The 20,378-nt window shown below is 42.5% G+C and overlaps 1 protein-coding gene across 1 annotated transcript; it reads left to right on the top strand.

The window, feature by feature from the left end:
• Nucleotides 1–491: 491 nt before the first annotated feature.
• tep1 (telomerase-associated protein 1) lies at nt 492–20,246 on the top strand. Its single transcript, XM_029525551.1, has 56 exons — nt 492–626; nt 1,320–1,819; nt 1,938–2,117; nt 2,225–2,374; nt 2,727–2,891; nt 2,967–3,104; nt 3,541–3,612; nt 3,777–3,898; nt 4,328–4,485; nt 4,682–4,791; nt 4,901–4,979; nt 5,072–5,252; nt 5,525–5,891; nt 6,010–6,162; nt 6,703–6,774; nt 7,023–7,144; nt 7,382–7,453; nt 7,824–7,967; nt 8,371–8,662; nt 8,970–9,091; nt 9,230–9,343; nt 9,420–9,537; nt 9,652–9,840; nt 9,978–10,165; nt 10,261–10,402; nt 10,490–10,669; nt 10,753–10,845; nt 10,988–11,123; nt 11,288–11,447; nt 11,708–11,841; nt 11,913–12,001; nt 12,230–12,344; nt 12,550–12,576; nt 12,664–12,871; nt 12,948–13,068; nt 13,242–13,366; nt 13,481–13,580; nt 13,752–13,907; nt 14,005–14,217; nt 14,346–14,402; nt 14,574–14,709; nt 14,871–15,122; nt 15,246–15,397; nt 15,598–15,705; nt 15,810–15,914; nt 16,100–16,229; nt 16,318–16,403; nt 16,653–16,779; nt 16,887–17,011; nt 17,086–17,207; nt 17,591–17,737; nt 18,050–18,149; nt 18,480–18,591; nt 18,683–18,765; nt 19,023–19,127; nt 19,482–20,246. Exons 2-56 carry the CDS (start codon nt 1,322–1,324, stop codon nt 19,599–19,601), a joined length of 7,872 nt encoding a protein of 2,623 aa, XP_029381411.1. The 5' UTR covers nt 492–626; nt 1,320–1,321; the 3' UTR covers nt 19,602–20,246.
• The last annotated feature ends 132 nt before the right edge of the window (nt 20,247–20,378 follow it).

Here is a 20,378-nt window from a genome sequence, read left to right as displayed (position 1 = left end):
CTGCTACATAATTGGATAACTGCATAGTACAAGTGTTCCTGAAGTGTCCTGGACCAAAAATAGATGTAAAAAAAAAAAACCCCAAACAACCCACACTTACATGTCTGACTGAAAGACTTTGGCTCAAAATGTCACAGCTATTTGAGGACATTATTTGGTTGTTGTTATTTTTTAATAATCGGGAATTATGATCCTTTAAATTGTTAAGCAGGAAACATGAATCTGGAGCAGAGTGCCACAGACAAAGACGTAAAAACAAGTAAAAATATTAAGCTCCAGACTCACAGATGGTGATTTTGATATCATAAAACAAACAAAAATTAATTAACTAATTAATTAATTAACGGCAGCGCTTTCCGTTAACGTTTCATCATTTTTTAGGGGTTGGTGCGTGTATGCACGCCTTTACGGTAACAAAAAAAAGTACGCAAAATACCGACCAATCAGAGAGCCGGAGCCTGTCGCGGGGCGTGGCCGCCGTTGTACGCGGAAGTGGACGGAATGAGGAAGAACATGAAGCCCTAATGAGAGACGCCTTCGGTGATGTGCATCAAATCAGGACATTTCACACGTTAGACACGTTTGTTCAGAGTCAGTTCTCGCCTTTGGATTCTGTGAGTTTCACGGTGAGTCTCCTGCGTCTGGGGTTAACGCTGATTCACCGCCAAAACACCACACCCTCAGTACACAGGGGCTTACTGGGAAACACGGTGACTCATGTCTAAGTTTGGATCATGTGTGTGCTGCTTTAAATGAGGGTCTGTCTGCTGATCACCCACCAGCTGTTCGAGCAGATAAATTAAATGGAATCAATGAAATAAAACGGAGAAGGTTTGGTGTTTGTTTGCAGTGTCATTCAAAGACATAATTCAATCAACTTCATCACTGCCAGCTGATCAATCGTCCCATCAATAAGGCTTTTTACAATCTACATATCTCTGTCAGGCAAAAAGTTTTCATTGGCCTAAAGGAGGTTTGCAGGAAGGTTCTTTTATCCTCTCTTTCTTCTTATAAGCATCTAATTAGATTAGATGGACGATCATACAGTGCTATAAAATACATCTGCTTTTATTTGCATTATTTACAACTTTTAGAATATTGTCTTTGCAGTCTGGTGGTGCTGGTATCAAGTGAACAGTGTTTTGCGCTGACCGTTTCCAGACTTTGAACTCTTAATGGATGAAATATGGGCGACACACACTCTAATGGCAGCGGTACAATGCTGGGCTGCTTATCTCAGCACTGTCAAGGGTTGTAATTTAGAAGTGAAGCTCAAATCTTTTGCCACCTTTGACCTTCCAAACTGATTTTGTCTGCAGACATGAGGGCCCTGACTTTGCAGCAGGCCAACGTGGCCCAAGGGGAACAGCGGCAGCCCACGTGCGGAAGAAGTTTAACTTCCAACTTTGCTCCTCCTCCTCCTCAGAGTTTGGAGAATAAGTTCCTAACTCAGCACTCCTCTCTGCTCATTAACGCTGCAGCCCAACCCTCCTCCTGCTCCTCTCTTCAGCCCTCCATCCTGACTACATCATCCCTCCTTCACTCAGCCTCTTCCCTCAGCTCTTCCCTCCTCAGCACTGAGAACAAGCTGCTCACTGCAGATTCACCACGCCTGTCCTTTCCCTTGACCTCCTCTGTCTCTCATGGCCCTCTGCTCTCCTCATCCGTGGCAAGCAGCACTCTGCTCAATCGCTTTGTTGAGCTTCCTTCCTCCCTGCATCACGGTCTTGGCATAGAACAGCAGCGAGATGATGGAGGAAGCAACAACACAGAGGAGATATCTGATGCTATGCTGTCCAGCTTTGAAGAAACAAGTGTGGTACATGAAATAGTCTTATTTTGACATTAATACACTCTTCATTTACGTATTTGGCAAATAGCATTTTTGATGCATACCCTTTGCTGGTATTTTAATGTGAACTCTTCTGTAAGAGCAGCTTGACGAGGATGAAGAAGAAGGGATGGATGTTCATGCTGGCTCAGCCATTGAATTACCTGTTCTGGAAACAGAGTGGGTCAAACAGGAAGTGGATCAAACTGTTGCCATTAGAAAAGAGGAATTTGCAGAGTTTCAACCAGGAAATGAAATGATTGAAGAAGATCTAATCAATAACAAGGTAGAAAAAACATTTTACCCTACATATGTACATTCTCTCAGGAATATTCTCTTGTTTTGCATTTATAACTTTTGAAGTCACACTTTGTTTTTCTCTCTGGTCCTTAGTATCTGCTGCTGAACCTGGTGTGTTGCTCTCTGGTCAATAAGATCAAGGCTCCAGGCCAAAAGGACTGGGACTCTGAGGACAGTGTTTGGACCCAAATAATAAACCTAGCCAAAGACATTTCTGTCCACGACCCACAGTTTCTCCTTAAGGTCTGTGCAGATTGCATGTCTGTGTGGGTTGGTGTGTATTTACAGGTATAACTGTGAACTAAACATTTTAGCTAACCAGGTAATGTTTAGATTCTACAGGAGCAATTCAATTAAAAATGAACTCTTGTGGGAGTAGTCAAAGTCTTATTAAAAATCAGGATGTGACATTTTCTTTCTCTTATTAGTGATATAATATGAATTTCGACACTTCTAATCGTGTTGTTGAGTTTATTTAATTGTTCATTTGCAAATTCTGAAAAAGACGAGCTAACTTGGCGCAATAGTGAAAGTGCATGAACCACCCGAGTTCAAACAGTCTTCATCATGCAGTTTGTCCTTCCATCTGGCTCAGGTGGCAGTTTACACTCGGCAAGAGTTGAACATCCGCATCACCGCAAACTTCTTATTGGCTGTGGCTGCCAATCAACCCTCCACCAAGCCTCACGTCCGCAGATACTTCTGTGCCGCCGTGCAGCTGCCCTCTGATTGGCTGGAAGTCGTCAGAATCTACAGCACAGTAAGTCGTAGTGACCGTCTAGTGTTTCTCCTGAATCCTGAATTCGTTGTGACGGGTGTGACTGTTTGTTTCCAGTGTTTCAGCCACTCCCTGCCTATGTGCCTCAAGAAGGCAATGACTGACAAGTTCAAGCAGTTCAATGAGTATCAGCTGGCCAAATACAACACACGGAAACACCGCTGTAAACACAACCGCAACAGGCGCAAGAGAAAGGTACCAAATCCCTCCCCTTACACTGTTTTATTAATGTGAACACCATTTACATATGAAAATGACAAGAAATGCATCTATGGCTTTAAATTAAGACTATGACAGGACACTGGACAGTATTTTCTAACAAATGCATCATTAATAATCATTCAATAAAGAAAGAAATGGACAAAAACTGACTAATCCAAGTAAAACAACAACAAAATCAATAAACATGTAAGCACTCAAAATATAAAACCTTGGCTGCGTTCGTTAATGCCAGTGGAAAACACTGAAATCCACACACACTGTTTACTATAGCAACTGAAACTTTGTGGTTTTTATTTTAGTGAGACTGACTCATTTCTGTAGATGAACTGTGAGTGAATTGCTACCCCATACATCCTCCTTGTGACTTGCTAATGTTTTGTTCAGTTTGATCTTTATCTTTGATTTCCAGAATTCAGACAAGCAACAACTGAAAGTGTGGGCCAACTTGCTCAGATCAGATGCATCTATTCTGGAGAAGTTTGTAAGTTAATAGATTTTTCTGTGCTGTTGTGATATGAGCTGTTCTGCTTGAGGTTTTCTTAGTCATCCTCTGCTTTTACATATTTTATATTCCTTCCAGTTTATCATTGCAGAGGCGGTGATGCTTTTGAACCCCAGTTAGTAATCATTTGTGTGCGTTTGCAGCTGCAGCTGGATGGCAGGAAAGTGGTGGATAAGAAACAGAGTGAGTTCAGCTTGAAGAAGATGATCAAGAGGCTTCACATTAAAGAGCCGGCTGAACACGTCATGGCAATTCTGGGAAAAAAGTGCGACACCTCATGACCTTCAGAGATTCTGCATTTTCTTGTTAATCAATGCACAACATCTAAACATTTACTTCTCCAATGAAGATATTTTTCATATGTTTTTCACCAAAATAGTGTAGAATGAATATTATACCTTCTGTCTCTTTTTTCAATGTATCTGCTAAACCTTTTTTATGCTATTTACACATACTAGGAGGGTTGAAATTTAAATTTATATCACATAGGAAGTGATGACGGGTGTGTAATGAGAGTGTGCACTCTCATTACACACCCGTCATCACTTCCACTTTAGAAGAAAACTGAGCTTTTGCTCTGGAGACCCCACAAACATATACATATACTGAAATTTAAGAAAACCCCAGCATCTTAATCCCTGGGCTCTTTGTCCTGCTTCTATTTTAAAATGCACCGTGGTTGTGTTTGTTGCAGGTATCCTGCTGACCTGAAGGCATTCACCCGCAGCAGGATGAAGGGCGCGTGGGACAGGGAGCGAGCTGGGCAGCGAATGAAGCTCAAGGAGCCAGAGACGTGGGAACACCTCCTCAGCCTGGAGGGCAACAAAGCCGCCACCTGGGAAAAACTCATAGGTCTGAAAAGAAGCACGTAGCTCCAGATGCACAAGTACATACATCCCAATACATTGTATATTAATTTAAAACTGGCTAGACACACTCTACAGTGCGACACGACACCAAAGATGAATGCATACTTTCAAAAACAAACTTACAGCTGTTCAGACATAAACCCGCTGATATGTTGATGAATAATATCTCTTCTGTGCAGATAACAAGTCTCTTCCATTCATGGCCATGCTGAGGAACCTGAGGAACATGATCATTCAGGGCATCAGTGAAGATCATCACAAGAAGATCCTTAGCAGACTGACCAATAAGGTGACACACTCTATGGTGTAATTTGGTTAAAAATCACAATGCGGTCACAGAAAAACATAAGAGAACGCGAGTAGTCCAAGTTTGTCATTATAATCTGATGCACTTACAGAAAGCGATTATTCAGAGCCGGCAGTTTCCCTTCAGATTCCTCGCTGCCTACAAAGTCATCATGCAGCTTCAAAGTTTGGGTGAGATGCATAAAATATTGTGGCATCCAAGCATATAATCCTAACCCTGCTGTACTGGTACGTTACCTCCTCTCTATCTGTTTATCCTTTAGTGCCCATCGCGGCGAACCCCTCGGTAAACGAAATCCTGAAGAGCATCCTGAAGACGATTCCCAAGAGCCGGCGTTTCAAGCGTTTGGGCTGGGACACGACCAAGAGGAGCAGGCTGAGGGCAACACTCAGAGTGCCATTTATCTGCCGACTATACCAAATGAAGAAGGCTCAGCTCCTCAAGTATGACAATAATTAGTACAACAAATTAAATTATGGGCTTTTTTTTTTACAATGCAGTTCGACTCCTTTCTAACTGTCCAGATAAAAGTGAGGTCTACAGCTATTTGTTAACTACTTAAGTATTTGAATATATTGACCTTCATGACACTTTTAAACAATAATTTCAGGGAGTATAATAGCACCTACAGAAAGTGAGAGTTGAACTTATTACCGAAGTTAGTATCATCATATCATAGAATATAACGTACCTGGTTCTGTGTCCGTACGTTCAGTCAGACAAAGTACTCTACTGCTCTGTTGGACCGTTACCGGAGGGCTCTGGAGACGGCGGTTCAGATCTCCTGCAATTCCAATCTGCCTCCGCTCCCTGGACGGACTGTTATATTCCTCTCCACTCAGATGTCTGATTCGAGCTGGAGCAAGAAGCAGGACTTCTACCTCCCACCAGACCCGGAGCAAGAGGATAAGGAAGAGACAGAGGATAAGGAAGAGGAAGAGGATAAGGAAGAGGATGAGGAAGAGGAAGAGAAAGAGGAAGAGAATAAGGAAGAGGAAGAGGAGAAAGAAGAGGAAGAGGAAAAAGAAAGCAGGAAGAGGGCAAGGAAAAAAGACGAGGTTGAAGACAAACTTGCTCCCTCTGTGAGTTTTATTCCTGTTCAGCAGTAACAAACATGAAGGTTGGCATGTTAAACCTTTGACTTGGTCCCAAAAAAATTGGATAAACAAACCTCTCTCCGTAATTGTTCTGTCGTCTCAGGTACAGGAAGTGGGAGCTTTACTTTCTGTGATGATCAGCAGCAGTGCTGAGGACAGCCAGCTTTTCTTATCTTCTTGGAATCACGGTGAAGAAGTCAAGCTGAAGTCTGAGGTCGTTTTGGAAAATGTCAGGAGTGTCGTGAAGCAAAGTGAGGTCAGGATTTTTCATTCTACAGTATTAATTCTCTTTTATGATCTCATACTAACATTAATGTAGGTTTTGATGTCAGATGAATGAGTAGAAGTTAATGGTCCCATAACTTAAAGGTAGGCCTCCATGTTGTCTTTCATTATAAATCAGGTGTAGGTTCTACACTATTACTGTGAAAGTATCAAAGGCGAAACTGGCCTTAAAATAGACCTCTGGACTTCTGTAACTTTGTGATGTCACAATGAAACAATCACCACCCTCACCTGTGTCTCAAGCCCCTCACACCCAGATCCACAATGTAACTTTGGAGGATTTAGTCTTTCTGAAATCTGCTTGTGTTTATTTGTTTTAAATAAGACACTCAGAAAAGAGTCAGCCAGTAAGAATAGAAACATACAGTTTAAAGTATGAGACCTTTAAGTGCTTTCACATCAAAAAGAGGAACGTCCTCCAAAAAATATAACTAAAACACATCTCAGCATCAGTAAAATAACAAGTATGATTTGAATTTCTCCAATTTTATTGAAAACCTCTCTTTCACAGGTATGTGCAGAGGTCTCAAATGAAGATCAGGACAGTGATTACCTCTTCAGAATATTAAGCAAAAAAAACAAGGTGAGTCTGTTTGCACATGTGATTTAATATGATGTGTGTTTACTCGTTGTTAAAATTGCTATTTTTGGAAATGAAAACAAAATCTGCGAAAGGGCAGAAAAAGATGTATTTGGACCATAATTTCTACCTTTTTGATACATAACCATAAATATGGAGAGAAACATAACCACTGAATTTATTTAAGTGGCGTAAATATTACATTCTTAGATTAAGCTGCTCTTTTGTGAGCAAACACTTTTACATTTCAGATCGACAACATCATCGTGCTTTGCGAACACTGGGTCAACAATGACGTCCAATACGCCATCAACAAATACATGAAGGAAGTGAACAGCAAAGCCCTCGTGGTCTATATCTACCTGTTAGATCGGTAATACGTCAGTTATTTGGTATATGTGCTCACAGGCAGCGTTAGGAGGCGCATGCATTATCTTCTGAGTGATTTCTAGCTGTGGTGTTTATTCAGTCATCACAATAAAATGTAAATTAAACAATATGGAGAGAAAAAGCAGTAAAGGAAATGTTTTTATGTAACAGCTTTATTCCCGCTCATTGGGAAGAAATAGTTTTCTTTGCTTGAGTCCCTGTGCTGCTGTGTTGACTGTAGATGTGAAGACTTACAATTCTCTCTGGGACGGAACCAAGTGAACCTGGTGGGTTTCAGTGAGCAAATATTGAGGTAAAGTGACTGTTTTTTTTTTTGTTTTGTTTTCATCTTCATACAAAAGCCGATTCAGATTCACTGATTATGATACGTTGATGAAAGTAGGACTGTGTCATGTCAGTTATGTGAAGGAAAGGTTTTACAGAAGATAAAATACCAGATTGCTATTAATGAGCTTTAAAGCTGCTTAGAGGTGGATTTTGTAACATTTGCTAACCGGACTAGTTTTTTCTTCTTTATGCTAAGCTAAAATAATCACCTGTCTGCTCCAGCTTCATGTTATCCTGAAAATATAAGAATGATCATTTTCTCTTCTTGACTCTTGCTAAGAAAATCATGTAATCAGATGAATTTTTTCTGTTTAAAACTTGAATTATGTGCTCAGGTTTGTGGCAGAACGAGGATCTTCCAGGCTGCTGGACCACGTGGAGCATGTGGACAAACTGTACAAAATCCCTCCACCAGAGGAGGCTAAAGAATCTCAAAGCACAAGTAAAGTTGTCCCAATACCAGCTAGCCCGGCTATGAGGTACTTTTTATTTAAATACTCTCAAAGTTGTCTTCTCTGCCTAAATGTTCTTGGAAACATTATCCATCTCATGATGCTGAAAACACACATCTGGTTTATAGCAATGACACGCTCGCACACTAGACATTCATGCATTCATTGTCCAGCTGTAGAAACCACAGTGGCAGGAAATTCACCACATTGGGATATTATTACTTTATTATTCTAGATTTTAACGTTCAAACACTCTCATCAAATTCTGATTCATTCGGAAATGAAAGAATTTTTCTAATTTTGGCAGGAATTCAATAAAAAAATGTATAATCACATTAAAAAGAGCCTGAAATGGCCCAATGGTGTGTTTACTGTTGTGGTGCTTCTGTCTCTCCTTGCCTTAACTCCTCTGTCCTTCTTCTGTCCTCAGGTGGAGAGGTGTACGTGTGTTTATCTCCTCCACTTTCAGAGACATGCACGCTGAGCGAGACGTCCTGGTGCGTAGCGTCTTCCCGGAGCTCCGGCGTCGAGCGGCGCCGCACTGCCTCTATCTGCAGGACGTGGAGCTGCGCTGGGGCGTGACAGAGGAGGAGTCGGCCCGAGCCACCGAGCTGTGCCTGTCGGAGGTGTGTCGCAGCCAGATGATGGTTGGGATCCTGGGGGAGAGGTATGGCGTGGTGCCCCCCAGACCTGTCCTTCCTGATCTGCCGCAGTACGCCTGGGTAAGATCACAACCTTACTGGGTTTTACTAATCTTTTCTACATTTTCAGAGGTATGATTGTGTATGTGGTTTTAAAATATCACCAGAAATATATGATTCAGAATTATGAATCAGATTATTCAATCCCACAAATACGCTCATTACGGCAACTATTATGCTATTGTTACTGATAAACAGGCCAATCAGACCTATTGAAATTCCCATTAATCCTTTAAAGTGAAAGAGAATTGCGTTTGTTTTTATGTGTCTGTCTAAATTTATATTTGAAATACTGGAAACAATGATGGTTATGTTCCTCTGTGTTCAGCTGGCGTCGGCTCCTGCAGGTCTTTCCATCACTGAGATTGAGATCCGTCAGTTTCAGGCTCTTTTTCCTGACACATCACACCAGCGAATGTTCTGCTACTTCAGAGATCCGAATATCATCAAGTATGCCTTCAACATCTTTAAAGATGTTATCAGTTTGAATGAATTCATCTTTCCACTCCTTCTAATTAATGTGAAAAATAAATCATTTTTGTAAAACTACAGTCTTTAATATTTTAATTTAATTTCTCTGTTTGTCAGATCGGTCCCAGTGGCGTGGAGGTCAGACTTTGTGGCTGAATCAAAAGAGGCTGAGTCTAAAATGGCCTCTTTGAAAAGTCGAATCCGGGCCAGCAATGTCAAGGTCACTGAAAAGTGAGTCCTGTTGGTCACAATAACAGAGATTCTGTGGTGTTTCAACTGTTTCAGATCATCTGCACTTCTGTCCTAGTTACCCCTGTGAGTGGGGAGGTGTCGTCGAGGGGAACCCGTATCTGAAAAACCTGGAGGACTTTGCCAAAGCTGTGCTGGAGGATCTCTGGATGGCACTTGTGAAGCAGTTTGTGGACGTTAGTAACTCGACAGATTTCATTTCAAATCCTCCCACAGCCAAACTCAACATTATGAACCAGTGAACACAACAATCCTGCTTACAGTCCTCGTTATGTTGTTCTGTGCGTCAGGAGGGTGAGGAGGCTGAAGCTGCCTCAGATGTGATGGAGCAGGAGGTGCACCAGGGGGCGCTGCAGAGAAAGTTCTACGGCAGGGGGAAGCTGCTATCTGCAGCTGTGGAGATGGTGGAGCAGATCCAGACTAAAGGAGGGATGCTGGTGGTGGAGGCCGGACCTGGGGAGGGAAAAACTGTCTTCATGGTAAATCTTTTAATCCTTTCTCATGTCGTCAGCTGTTACTCTTGGCATCTCTGGAAATGAAAAGTGTTTACTTGTATAAAAACCTTGGACAAATTTCACATTAATCGATATTGATGTTAAAATCTGTCTCCACAAAGGCTGCGCTATCAGACGCCCTCAGGACTGGAGTCAAGTCCAGGAAAAACCTGGCTTGTGATGTCATCTCCTACTCTACAGCTGCCAGCCAATCAGCACGCTCTGTGGAAAACCTGGTTCGCTACCTCCTTCAAGGGCTAAGGAAAATGAAAGATGCGGAGAAGGAAGCACCTCTTCCTCACTCTTACAAGTGATTGGATTTTGGTTTGTTTGCATAAAGTTGAAATTGGCAGGGCGGCTGACTCCCATGTTGTCTGTGTGTTAATGTGGATTTTCCTATCGCAGAGAATTTCTGTCAGAATTTCACTCCACGCTGAACGACACGAAGAAGAGCAAACCTCTGGTTCTGCTGGTTGATGGCGCGGATAACGTCCAAGATGGCGGCAGCCAGCTCAACTCCAACTGGATCCCACAGGAGCTGCCGCAGGTGGATTCCATCAGTAACCCCCCCTTCAGTCGTTTGCACGGGGTGCTTTAGGGTTTTGTGTGTTAAACACACTTCTCCTCTCTTCAGGGTGTGTGTTTGGTCGTCAGCATCATGTCTAAAGCGGCTCTATTACAAACCCTCTCCAAGAAGAAGAGCACCGTCCTGTTCAGCCTGGGACAGCTCACCATGCCAGACCGGAGGGAGATAGTTCAGAAGGGACTGGACACATTCGGCAAAAAGCTCAGTGACTCTGCATTCAACAACCAGGTTCTTCTTTCATCACAGATCTTTTCTCTGTTTTTCAGTTTTGTTTTTTTGTTTTTTTCTAAAGCTGTGCTCTGCTTGTTCAGCTCCAGATGCTGATGATGAAGAAAGGAGCAGCGAGTCCTCTCTACCTACATCTGGCCTGTGAAGACCTGAGGAACTTTTCCACTTTTGATAAGGTCAGATCTCTCTCTCTTTTTTTTTTTTTAATTCCTAACCAAAAGTGAATGTCCACCCGCAACTAAACCTATACAGCAGTGAGCCAGCAGGAAGTTTGTTTGGTTCATAAAGCATCCATCCGTTATCCTTCACCTGTCTCAGCTGAAGGACAGTCTGCAGGACTTGCCCCAGTCCCTGAGCCAGTTGGTGCAGCACAGCCTGGACAGACTCTGCTCACAGTACCGAGGTGTGCAGGGACTCCGCTGGACCCTGGCAGCCCTCGCTGTCAGCCCTACAGGTGACGAGAAATCAATTTTAGCATTATTCAGATTTTTGATCATTTGATATCATTTGATAACTTGTATTAATTGTAGATATCGCCCCGTATTTCATCTCATCTTTACACTAAAATCAATTTTGGTTTTCTTAAAACGTGTCTTAACACCTTCTCTTGATGCGCAGGCCTCCGGGAGGGGGACTTGTACTCCATACTGAACACATGCAATGACCTGTCGTCACGCAGCGAACAGGTGTCATGGCAGGAAGTGCTGCTTCTGTCCAGGAAGCCCAAAGGACGCATCCCAATGGCGGTTTTCACCCGCATGGTGCAGAGTTTACACAGGTATGAATCCTGTCTGGGGTAAAACAGAGTGAATGATGAGATCTGATTTTGGCTCTGTGTGAAAGCGAATGTCTCATATTTCACACACATTCATTTAATTTTCTTAAGGATTTACGTTCTTAACGTTCTTTACGTTCTTACTTTTGAAGAGTAAATAAAGGGATGAATGTTGGTTGTGTGTTTTATATTACTGAGGCCACTAAGGGCAGAATGTACATTGTGGCCCGTCTGATTAAACCTGCCTGAATCCCTCCCTGCAGTGTGATTGGTCCATCTCATTGCCACGATACTAACGATTTGCTGGCTCTGACAAACCCAGAGGTGAGGCAGGCTTTTGAGGACTTCCTCGTCCCAGCAGAAAGCGACAGGACCAGAGCTCACCTGGTGCTGGCAGGTAAAAGGCACAGAACATTGTTTGTCTGTCAGATCCCATCAGCCAGTTTCTTACCCCGACTGTCTTCGCAGCTCATCTGTGGGCGCGAGCCGACCCCCAGGGATCAGACACCTTCCTCCACTGTGAGGCCATCTCCGTCATGCACCTGCCATCCAGCCTGGTTCGTCACTAAAAACACAGCAAAAAAGAACTGTGGCCTCAATTAACTGTGGTCACATGTAACTCATTGATGAGTATTTAAAGAAGCAAGTCAGTTGTGATTGTGTGATTTAACAACAAAATATCTCTCAGTAATTCTGATTCTGATCATTGAGTTTCGGAAATCCTCTGGAGAACTGGAGCTAGTGGTGATATTTACTTAAGATTTTATCTTTTTGGCTTTGGTCAGATCCAAAGTGGTCAGCTGGAGGCGCTCCACTTCCTGCTCTCCAGCTACTATTTCCTGTACGCCAATGTACGACACAGCCTCTTACATCAGCTCCTGGAGACCTACAGCTTATACGGTGAGTATGCATGATGATACTGCACTAAAAATATATTTTCTTTCATTTTTCTCTCTAATACTTTACATGCTTTCTTGTGAGCAACTTCATGAATTAAAAAGTGCTGCACGGGCAGGTTGACCTTGCAAAACATCCCCCAGATAAATGGTAGTTTAAGAAAAGAATCTGATTGATGGCATCCTGTGATACTTTGCTTCTCTTACAGATAAGAAGCCCAAGTCTGCCCCCTCAAGTAAGTCCTTAAAAATGCATTGCACCCACCCAAAAATAGCTGTCTCACGTGTTTTCGTCTTCATGCAAGATCTCTTTGTCCCCTCAGTTGGCCTCCATGACCGTCTTCAGGACTGTCAGAGTTTCCTACGGCGCCACGCCCCGCTGCTCTCCACCTGGCCGCTTCTCTTCATTCAACAAGCGATCAACGAGCCTCCAGAGACGCCGGCGCACATCTGGGCACAAGGCCTGGTGGGAAAAGGAGGGATCAGGGTGGTTGAATGGTTAAACAACAGACATTCAATTGCGGAGAACAGGTAAGAAGGTTTTCACAAAAGGTGGTTAATGTGTTCATGTCAGATGTATTCGAAGCGGTCTGATGTCTCTCCACAGTGAGCTGGTGTCGACCTTCTCCTCTGAGCCGACCTGCGCCGTTGTGAGTCCGAATGGAGAGCTGCTGGTGGTTTGTACTGGAAAGGGAATGCTGCATTTCATCAACACCCAGACTGGACAGGTATGAGAAGAGAGTTTCTGTAATGTCCTCCCCCCAAAATCAGGTTTCATATATGACATAAAAAAAATCGGATTACCGTAGAAATGAACTACAGAAGCTGTAAACACAGTTAATGTCCGTTTTTCATGTTGAACTTCTAAACTACTAATTACTGTTAAATTGTCTGAGAACAGAAGGTGAAGTCATTGGTGAGCAGCTGTGACGGCATCTCGAGCAGCGTCTTCCTGAAGGATGGACGTCTCGTTACAACCTCCTTTGACGGACGAATAGAGATGTGGGACATTGAGAGCGGGTGCAGGTTAGAGGATGGAGAATTACCGATTTACAAATACTCACAATCCTGTTGGGTTTGTGTTTTTCTTTCAGGCTCACAGTGTTTTAATGAATTGACTTTTGCTTCCACTGTTTGCAGGACTGCTCTCATTGATGGCCACGCTAACACAATAACAGCCAGTGACATCACTCCAGACCATAAACACCTGGCCACTGTGTCTCTGGACTTCATGCTCAAAGTTTGTCACAAACTAATGATTTTTTACTTTTATTATAATTTTACTATCGGCCCTTTCATTTATTAAATGAAATTAATTTTTGGGGGTTGGTAAATTTTTTTATCAACTGTAATGGTTGAAGCAGTCTGAGTTTTCAATCTTTATTTGCGTGGATGATTTCCTGCTCTTCAGGTGTGGTCTTCTACTAAAGGACATGAAATAGCATCCTTGCTCAGCTCCAGCCCTTTGAACTGTGTGACCTTTGACCCCGAGGGTCACCTGCTGGCTGCCGGCTGCTGGAATGGGGATGTCATCGTGTGGAACTGGCTGCAGAATAAAACTCAGACGGTGAGTCTGAGATTTGTCGATGGTACCATTCCAGTTGAAAGTAAAACGATGTGCGGTTGATCAACATCATCTTTTTCCCTCCTGTCTGTTTCCCCAGCCTCTGTCTGGTCACCAGCGCTCAGTGCGGAGTCTCTCCTTCTCCTCCTCCTCGTCCATGCTCTGCTCCGGCTCCATATCCGGAGAGGTCAGGGTGTGGTCGGTGCCAACCTCCACCTGTCTGGGATGTTTCCAGGCTCACAGTGGAGCCACGGAGGTCCTCACCTTCCTGGACGAAGGTGCCATGTTGCTCAGCGGTGGCTCAGATCATCTGGTGAGATGTCTCTTCCTGTGAAAAATGATTTGTGCTAATACGATTACTTTGTGGCTAAAAAGACTAAAATTAAAGATTGAATCTTTTTTTTCTTTTTCTTTGTGTCGTCTTGTCTTCCTGTGAAACAGCTCCAGCTCTGGTCAGGAGGACTTGGACACTCAGTCACGGCATTTAACTACGATAAAGTAAGACTTCTCTTGGATTCATTATTCAGATGAACAGATCAGATTCCTTTATCTGGTTGGTAGCTTTTACTGATGCAAGTAGATTAAAGAACACATTTTATTATCATTGTTTTTGTTTCATTAAAATCTAACAAAAATTAAAGACTTTATAACGGTTCTTTGTCTTTGTAGTCTGAACAGGAGCCTCCTCAGAAGAAACTGAAGGCAGCAGCCTCAGTCCCTGCTGCTCACTGTGTGGCTGTAAATGGAGATTTTGTTGCTGTGGGATACCATGGCGGGGGCATTAAACACTACAGTCTGGGCACAGGTGTGTGTATTTGTGTGCTTGTAAAAAATTGTACGTTGCAAAGTAAAGAAAAGAAGCCTTAGCCATCTTTTATGTAGTTCCCCACCTTTTCTTCCTCTTAAACTCTGTCTGCACATTTAAAATATACAAACAATGAAGTGAATTCTTCATTTTAATCTCAGGGGAGATGACTTGGGCCTCCAGCGAGTATAACATGTCCATCCTGTGCCTGTTGTGGGTCGTGTTGGACCCCGAGCAGACCGAGCCCGAGCTGCTGGTATCTGGGGGAAGTGACAAACGTCTCAGGGTCTGGAAGAGAGAAGACGGAGAGGGGGGAATGAAAGGGAACCTGAAAGCATTTGGCATGTTTTCTGCGCAATCAGGCGCCATCCTGGCTCTGGCACAGAACTCCACCTACCTGGCTACAGCTTCAGGTCAGTGTAGGTGAGGGTGAAAGTCCCAAAACCTCAGAGAAATGTGTTTAAAATTTCTACGGCAGAAGGGGATTTTCCTGAAAGGTTCAGTTTCTACTAGTTGATGTTTTTACCTTCAATTAGATGACTTCACCATCGCCTTGTGGCTGTTGAGCGAACTGGCTGTTGACACCTGCATTGACGCTCACGCGCTGCTGAGAGGCCACACCGGAGGAGTCACATGTTTGACCTTCAGCCCTGACGGCGGACAGATTCTCTCCGGTGGGAAAGATCAGGTAAAATTATTCAGTGTATTTTCATTTTTTATATGACATAATACAAGTTGTTGACAATCAATCTTCAAAAATCACTGAGCTGAATAATTCTACTCCTTTGAATGAAGCTTTAAGGGGTAACTTAAAATGTCCAACATGTCCGTACAATCATCCTGGACTACCCGGTGTCAGACTCTGTGCTGAGTTTGTCTCTTTTTCAGGCCCTCATCGTCTGGGATGTGAGCTCTTCCCCTGCTGTTCTTTCTAAGTCGCTCCTTCACTCTCACAGAGACTGGATCACCGGCTGTGTTTGGACTCCAGACTGTGTGGTGAGTCGCTGTTGTTTACCTGACTGACCTCTGTCCTCTCAGTGTTGTGATCATGAGGTGTCTCCAGGGACTTGTCCTCATCATCTTCTGTCTGTCTCTTCCAGATGAGCTCGTCAAACGATGGAAGGCTTTGTTTATGGGATCTGCAGGCCAGCCAGTGTCTCAGAGAGATGTGTGTGAAGAATCCTCTGACCTCCGTCTGCTGTCTGGTGAGAAAGTTACATGACTGTTTATCAGAGAGAATAGATTTACTAACTTTTGGTTCCCTCTTGAATAAAACTTCTTAGCTGTTAAATGATGTATCAGTGGAGTAAAAATTAAATAGATTAACAGAAGTTGGATTATTCCATTCATTTTTATTTGTTAAGTCGTTGCTTGTTGTTCCTTTCTGCAGGGACAGTACGTGATGGCCGGCTGTGCAGAGGGAGAGCTGTACGTGTGGAACTGGGAAAGCAACACGGAAATCTGCCAAATCAGTGCACACAAGCAGCGGATACACCACTGCTCTGTCCTCACAAATACAGGTACGCTGTCCTCTCCCTCGGTTTGTCTTTGTTTTTAATCCAATTTCCACAGCCAGATGAGTCACCCAGATTTATTTTTGTGTTTAAGGCCAGAACAGTGAAGTGAACCCCGAAGAAATGGCTGTTTTCACTGCCTCGGATGACGGCACAGTACAGCTCTGGAAGCCACTCCAGGTCTGTTGTTCAAAAAGAAATCTTCTGAACCCTTCTGAGTATTTCATTGATTTTGTTGTATGAAAGTTTTTTCCTTTTCATTGAGGTCCATGCAAGATTAGTCACAAATCAACATTCCCTCTGCAGCTTGTGATGGGATCTTTACTTCTAGCCTCGTGCAGAAGGAAAAGTTACTTCCTTCTTGATCGTGATACTTGTCACTTGTTCAGTTTTTGTCTCCCCCCTCTCATCCTGTGTCTTCCCGTGCAGATGGCACACTTCGGGACCTTCTCTGGTCACTGCGGTGCGATTCATGGAGTTGTTTCCAAACGAGGAGTCCCAGAGTTCCTCACTGTTTCTGAGGATTGCTCAGTGAGATGCTGGACGTGGACAACAAGTAATGTTTTTAGAGTGAAGAAGCTCTGGATCTCCCGTTCAGTTAGCGGCTGTCTGGCATGATGGCAGACGTTTGTTTTCACCTCTGTATCCTCTTTTTCTCCTCAGAGAGTCTCTCCGTCTTGGACTGTGTCTCAACCGTGTACTTCAATCAGGGAAACGTTTGTTTTGTTGGTTACACATCCGGTTTGCTGGAGCTGTGGCGGCAGAACACGGTGATCGGCCACAAGAAGGTAGAGATGCATACATGAATAAGGATTTCTAAGAATGCTTGTGTGCGTTTTTGTGTAATGACCCAGTGTGTCAGGTTTCAGGCAGCGCCATCACGGCGATCTGTGCGATGCCTGACAGCCAGTTCGCTGTAGGCTCCGTGGGCTGTTCTGTCGACGTGTGGAAGGTGGTGTGGAATCAACAACGCAGCACTGCAAGGTAAACAACCGACCAGTCACACCGTGGTCTGTGGGTCGGGTTGTCTTTTTAAGCCTTTAAAAAAAATTGATGTTATGAACAGTTCTCATTTACATCACAGATCTGGGGAAGTAACACACACACCAAAAAAAAAAAAAAAACTAAACAAAGACTTCTTTGTTTTTTTTTTTTCCTTTAAAAAAATGTTTTTATGCCCTAAGTTGTATGACAGGATTTTAGAAATGTACTTGTTTTTCCTCCTGATTTGTTGCTTTTAAATGTTTTTAAATAAAATGTTTTCTAAAGATTTTCTGAATCTAGTAAAAGATTTCATAAGAGGTTTGTGAGGCACATCCAGATCTCCCAACTCATCATTACTGTTTATTCTGTTTTACTGCTCCCAGTCTGGTGAAGGTGACCACGTACAATGCCCTCAAACCTGTGGTGCACCTCTTCTACTGCACGTTCCTGATTGGCGTGTCCGAGATGGGATTGATATTTGACGTCAAGAACATAACAGATGAAAACGACTGGGAACATAAAATCACAGCGTAAGTCGGCACACTGTCCCAGCACGGACCACAACCTTTTCCTGAGGCTGACCACGGTTTCAAGTACTCTTTGTGCAGGAGGGTTAAAGCTGATTTCTATTATTTTTTAAATGTAGATGATTTTGAGGATGCTTGAACACAGAAGTTGTCAATCTAATTAGCTGAAATTGAATTGACAAACCGTCCTGCTCAGTCCTACACATTGTACTACTGAGTTTTTTGGGTTTTTTTTTGCTTTACTTTGAAGCTTCAAGGGTTTCAAAGGTTAAAATAAGATTGACCAGCTCCCTTTTGTGGTTTTCCCTTTTGCAGCTGCGAGGAAAGTGTCCGATTACTTCACTTCATCCGTAATGATGAGAAAAGCATGTGGCTGTTTGGCGAAGAACACGACGGACTTCATGTGGCGTTCCTTGTGAGTTTACTCGCTCGTATCCTCAAATCTCACCGCTTTACATTAAACATATAAGTCACCATTTTCATTGGGAAAAGGATGTACACACCATAAGGGGGATGAATAAAAAAAATGATTATGTTTGCCCTGATAACATTTCATACTTTAAAGTAGGATTTGGAATTAGAATGATTTTGAGCGAAGTAGAGAAACCTTCCCGCATAAAGACAAAAATATCAGTTGACCTTTTTGTTCCTTTAATTCGTTTTAGCAGGCACAATTTAAATTAAAACTCAAGTCCATGCTGTGATATTTCTTTTATTCACATAAAACGTTGTTTCTTTTCTTCAGTTTGCCATTGGCTCCAAAAACAGTCTGAGGTCAGGTTACAGTTCACTGACACTGAAGTCCGAAGAGGAACAGAAGAACAAAATCCCAATCACAGCTGCAACTATGGATGGAGGTACAAACTCACTTCCTCTGCTGTACCTCAGCTATTCATTGACTTTTCCTCCAATGTGCTGAATGCTTAAAGATTTTTTTCTTTCTTTCAGGATTTATTGTGTGTGGAGACATGAAGGGCAACATGTGGTTTAACCAGCCTGACGATGCTTCATCGTGGAGCGAAAGAAAACCTGTAAGAGGCTTCTGAAGGACAAAAGAGAGAGATTAGTTTAAGTGTTATTCATATTTTTTATATGCCATTGGTGTAAAATAATTAAACATTTACTCAACTATTGGAATTGATCTATACAGTGTTTTTATACACTTATCCTGATTTAAGGGATTTATTTAAACCGTTCTTCTTGGCACAATGAGTCGACAACGTACATCTGTAATTAAAAAAACTAAACAAACCACCTAACTTTTTTTTTTGATAATATTTGTTCTCAGGCTCATAGTGACAGGATCAGCATGCTGAGACTCACGAACAGCACCATCATCTCTGCCTCGTACGACAGGACAGTGAAGCTGTGGGACAGAATCACAAAGAAACAGGTAGATCGTGGTTTTAAAGGTAGTAAATGTCAATTTTATTTTATCACTGAACCTCATTAAAAGACCAAAACCAACCAAGAATGGGTTCTACTCCAATTTAAAGGAGCAACGGTAAGTCTGTAGTTGCATGTGAATCCAAACCACTGAAACTTAAACTTCCCCACTTTAACTGTAAAAGCAGAAAGTTGTAATGATGCGTGTTGATTTCAGACCAGAATTTGACAAACCAAGGAAGCCAAGTACTGGGAGATTGGATTATTATCATATAGTACAATAATGCCAGACTCTTTAGACTTATTGGTATAGACTTTCACTCTCTACTCCTGAAGTTGTTTTCTACCATCCCCCCTCCAGGTGGGTATGTTTGTGTGTGGAGGTCCCGTCCTGCTTCTGGAGGTGAACCCGGACAAACCCACTGAACTGGTGTGTGGTGACGGACAGGGAGGGCTCTACTTTCTCTCTTGGAAGGAATAATACTCTAGATTTTACAACACTAAATTCACTTTATCGCTACTCTAACCAAATATTATAATTTACTATTATTTACTGTTAAGGACGGTAAATGTGCAAAATATACTTGAAAAAATATTCACTACATTCAGGGGTAAACATTTGTGTTATAGATGGAAGACAATAATTAAGTAATGTCTACATGTGCCTTTAATTGAGATTAACAAAAACCTGCTTGCTTGTTATAACAAGCAACTCCAAGCTTCTATAAAAACGCTATGTTATAGTTTTAGGTTTCTTTTGATTTGAAAATGAAAATGAAGCGAATGGAAGCAGGAATGTTTGTAAAACATTTGGAGTGGAATGTGTTGTATAGTAATGATAATTTCTCTGGCAATAAATCATGTGCAATGAACACGTTTGATTTTTTCGACGTGAGAAAACAGTTAGTTACACAGAAAATGTGGCATGACATTTTTCACATGTGACCCATCTGTCAGCTGACAGGACGGGGCTCTAACGGTGAGTTAGTGGTGGTGTCATTTCGTTTGTTTCGTTTATCATCTCTATTTGTGTTCAGATACTTTATCACCAGTGTTTTACAGCTCCTATTTGTTAATTAGTGACATTAAAGCATGTTAAGTAAATAAAATCATACTGAGTGCCTCATTTTGGATTTCAGTGATTTCTCCATGAACCTAATTAAAAGATGGAACCATGAAAACTTTTCCATTGGCTGTCTTATTATTCACATGCAGAAATGAAATCTGACCTGAATGAATTTAAACTCAAACAAGGTGA

Source organism: Echeneis naucrates, chromosome 17 (assembly GCF_900963305.1).
Source record: "Echeneis naucrates chromosome 17, fEcheNa1.1, whole genome shotgun sequence".
In the NCBI taxonomy this organism is placed as follows: domain Eukaryota; kingdom Metazoa; phylum Chordata; class Actinopteri; order Carangiformes; family Echeneidae; genus Echeneis; species Echeneis naucrates.
The sequence above is the reverse complement of the archived record's forward strand: the minus strand, read 5'-3'. Positions and strand labels throughout refer to the sequence as shown.